Source organism: Pimephales promelas, chromosome 15 (assembly GCF_988280905.1).
Source record: "Pimephales promelas chromosome 15, fPimPro1.hap1.1, whole genome shotgun sequence".
NCBI lineage: Eukaryota > Metazoa > Chordata > Actinopteri > Cypriniformes > Leuciscidae > Pimephales > Pimephales promelas.
In genome coordinates, this window is record NC_142783.1 from 20,975,094 (window position 1) to 20,979,372 (window position 4,279).

The 4,279-nt window shown below is 37.2% G+C and overlaps 1 protein-coding gene across 1 annotated transcript; it reads left to right on the forward strand.

Moving 5' to 3' along the window:
* Window positions 1-1,094: 1,094 nt before the first annotated feature.
* Window positions 1,095-3,287, forward strand: ppp1r3ca (protein phosphatase 1, regulatory subunit 3Ca). Its single transcript, XM_039657613.2, has 2 exons — window positions 1,095-1,317; window positions 2,180-3,287. Exons 1-2 carry the CDS (start codon window positions 1,304-1,306, stop codon window positions 3,138-3,140), a joined length of 975 nt encoding a protein of 324 aa, XP_039513547.1. The 5' UTR covers window positions 1,095-1,303; the 3' UTR covers window positions 3,141-3,287.
* Window positions 3,288-4,279: the final 992 nt, after the last annotated feature.

The window sequence follows — 4,279 nt, forward strand, 5'->3', positions numbered from 1 at the left end:
AAGATTGGAGGAATAATTATTTCAAGGATCTTCGCTAGCAAAACTTGCATTCCCCCGAGACACTCGCAAAGATTGCAAAAGTTTTCCTAACTAATGAAAAGTTTTGCTAGCGAACGCAAAGTTTGCATGTGGAATGATAAAGTTTTGCTATAGTGAAACCAAAGTTTCTCTGTGGAACGCAAAAGTTTTGGGAGCAAACGCAAAGATTCACGTAGGAATTCAAAGGAGTTTAATCATTTATAATTCCCCTTTGTCTGTGAATAAAATATGAGATGAGAGTGAAAGAGAGGTCTTTAAGTGTTATATTGCACGTTGCTGGTTTTGGCTAACCTCTCACCAAAAACAATAGCTTCACATTTGCACATCAGTAAGGAGGTATTTATCACTCAGATGTCATCAATCAATCAGCCTGTTTCATTACTTAATCGTTAATCAAAGAGGATAATGATTAGAAAAAATTATGATAAAATAACGCAGGTCATTAACATAGGTCTTTAGGCTACAGCATGCTAGCTTAGGAAATCTGAAAGAAATAGGGAAGGCTGACTGACTAAGGTAATATTTGCTGAGTTTTAGTCAATATTTACAATGGTGTAGTGATATATAAGAACTTTGGCATGTAGATGACCTGATTTTGGAGTCATGGGATGGGGCAAAAAAGGGACCATCTGGACCTTTGGACCATGGTAAACACACCATTGTTGGGTCTTAATGATGGTGTTATATACATTTATATGTTAGTGTCAGTGCTAAGTTTAGAGTCATGGTTCATTACAACCTTCAGAAAATAAAGATACACTTTACATATAATGGCCTACATTCGGGCAAACCACCACACTTAAATAAAGATTACCGTGCTATGTCACCTTCATCTGAATGTAGATAGATAGCATTTACAAGTCTTGCAATAAATGATCTAATCAACTACTAGCCATTAGCTACTATACCAGAGAGGGTGTCAATTTAACAAAACCATGGCAACTGGCAGTATATTCACACGTGTGTGATACAATCTGCACCGGCAGGGGTCCCCACAGCAACTCTATTCCAGTGATAATTGGTCAAGACAAAAATCGAGTTGGTTTTGGGGTGTGGAATATGCAAATATGCGGGACGAGTCTTTATTAAAGGACTCGCACTGTTGTCGCGTGTGCCGGCAGACAGTCAGGCTGCAAACCTGGTGTAGTCTTGAAATAACCAATTTTACATTAAAATCAGCGCTCGGAATTGTTTAAAAGTCGTGTGTCTGTCTGCTGTAATGTGCTTTGCTCAAGAGACCACTTTAAACTGAAGCACTTTCTCTATGAGTTCCACAAGGTAAGGACGTTTTTTGTTGTTTTCAATGCATTGTAGTAGTGCCTCTGGTGCAGTTAAACAAACTTATGTGACATACCGGTATGTTGTAATGATGCATAATGACAATGTTTATGTTTTGTCAATGATGACAACTTCTGTGGTTACTGTACTGTTTCGAAGTAACTCTAAGTGAAGCACATTTACATGGATTTAAATGGATAAGTTCATACGGTGGCTGAGAGATCTCAACGCGCTGCAAAAGTTCACAATACAACCAAATACAGAAATCTGCTGCAGAAATTCACAACACAACCAGTATATACGATCCCACGCACTGCAAACAGCACCTCCGCAAGACAGATCAACCCGGCTGGATCATGTTAGCTCAGTGAATCTACATATTTTATTTTTTAAACATTTTATTTATTTAGCAAAACATACAGAGATGAGATGTTTGACATAGCCTATAACGTTGAATACAATATACACAATATATTAACAATATGTTTAATGTCATCAAAATAGTAAAATGTACTGAAAAAAATATAATAAATAAATAAAAATAGGTGGAGAAAATGAAACATGAGGGTTAGAATTTAATCTATAAATAACTCTTGAAATTCATACATTATGGTATATTCTAGTGCAGCTTATTAGACCTATATTTATAGAATAGCAATGTAAATGTACAAGAATGTACCATATAGGCTAGATATATAAAGGCTATCATGATCATTTTGCCAACAATGAACCATTGATTTGTTTAGTTTATAATACGTTTTATTTTTAATTTAACAAATAAAACATTTAACATTCAAAACTCATAAAAACAAATGAGTTTGTACTCACACATCTGGGTTGTCTTTTGTGTGTCTTTGTTTAGAATTCTTCATATTCTCAGTCCCCCAATACCGGGTCCAGTTATGCCTGCGGATGTGGCTGTGCAGCTGTACATTACACATTCTCCCCCACTGTGCAGCTTCCTGAGCTCTTATGAAGACTATAGGGCACACAACCTGGTCAAAACCTGCTACAAACCCCTGCGGCCCTGCTTGAGCTCCAGAGCCCACCTGGAGCCCCCCTGTTTGGGCTGGCAGAAACCAAAATCCAAGACCAAGAAGAAGGTTGCGTTTGCAGACTCAAAAGGCATGTCGTTAACAGTGGTGCATGTCTTCTCTACTTCCGATAACAGAGAACCCGTCCCATCCGAACCTCAGTTTAACCTGGAAGACCTAGAGAATTTCACAGCCACTCTGCATATGAATTCTGTCCAGAGGAGAATTCTAGACTTTCCACAGCCAGCGGCAGACTATCTGGATTTCCGTAGTCGGTTGCTGAAGAATATGGTTTGCTTGGAGAACTGTACCCTGCAGGAGCGGGCCCTCACCGGCACGATCAAAGTGCGTAACCTGGTTTATGATAAGTCGGTTCATGTGCGAATCACTTTCGACACATGGAAGAGGTTCCAGGATGTTGAATGCATATTTATGAATAATGTCTATGGTTGCCAGGATACAGACACATTCTCATTTGCCATTGAATTACCTGCGTATGTGGCATCTCAGAATAAGGTAGAATTCTGCATTAGCTACAGAACTGGAGGGCAGACTTACTGGGACAACAACGATGGCCGAAATTATGGACTGGTTTCAACCTCTTGGCAACAAAACAATAAATGGAATTCCTCAACTCAGAGTAAGAAACCAAATGAACCCAGGAAGTTAGGCAAGAAAACACAAGACATAACACAAGTTTATAAATGTAAAAGTCCTCCCCAATCCAATCGAATTTCCCCACATTGGCAGAGTTGGGGAAACATTTCAACCTGCAGCCCCTACTGGTGACTTGAGCTGACGTAATTAACTAGCTAACTATCCAAAAGTGTTAAGCTTTTAGCAACAATATTTCTCTCGGCATGAAAACAGAAGAAGATTAACATTCTTTCAAAAGTTTTATATGATTTACCGACTGATTGGAAGTAAAACTTTACCAGATTGCAGAGAGAACAGAGGCTGGTTGAAATTACATGTTGCTACTGTGCAATACAGCATGTTTTATTCTTTATAATAAAAAGTAAAACGTATGTGATGACTGAAGAGCCAAACACATCTTTTAACAAAACCACTGGGGGTCTAGAGTAAACACTATATAACTGCTTTGTCAGTTTATTGTTTAAAATGTGCCTTTGTCTGTCCGAATATAAATTTTGTTAAACATCTGCCATTTTGTGCCACATTTGCTGACTGTGCACTATAAAAAATAAAACCAAGAACAGATCAAGTCAGATTATTTGAAGAGGATATATCTAAAGCCTGTCTCAATGGCCGATTTTCTACGGAGCTCCTAAAGGGACACAGTGATGGAAAAAAAAAAACAGGAGATGGGTGGAAAAACCTTGTCAAACCTTTGTGCTCCCAAACATTTTGCGACAGAACGCATGACATGTAATTTTTCCTCCCGTGTCATGTTTGTTTTCATCACTATGTCCTTATAGGGCTCTGATTTCTGTTGAAGATTTTATTATGGAAGAGATGAACCGTTTGTGTGCAACCAGTGAGGTTATCCTTCATACTAAAGGGGTCAACTTTAACTGGATACAAAAAAATTAGGTAAAAGAAAGAAATATTAATATTTATCATTTTTAATATGTACTCCTTGAATAAATTGCCCTTAAAATGAATTTGGTTTAGATCATTTTGTTTATCAAGCTTTTTATTTGCAAGATGTGCATATGTTTTATTGCATATGTTTTTTTTTTTATGTTTGGTTTGGATGTTAGAAATGTAATGTTCTGAATTTTATGCAATTGAATGCAACATGCTAAATAAATGGTCTCTGTGCAATTCAGTGAATATGACGTTGTGATATTATGTATGAACCAGATGTGAAGATAAGAATGGCTGTATTTTATTAAAGAAAGAATGGATGCCTTGATAAATGAGTATGTATGTGATGTGATTTTTAAAAATAAAAATTCACTTTT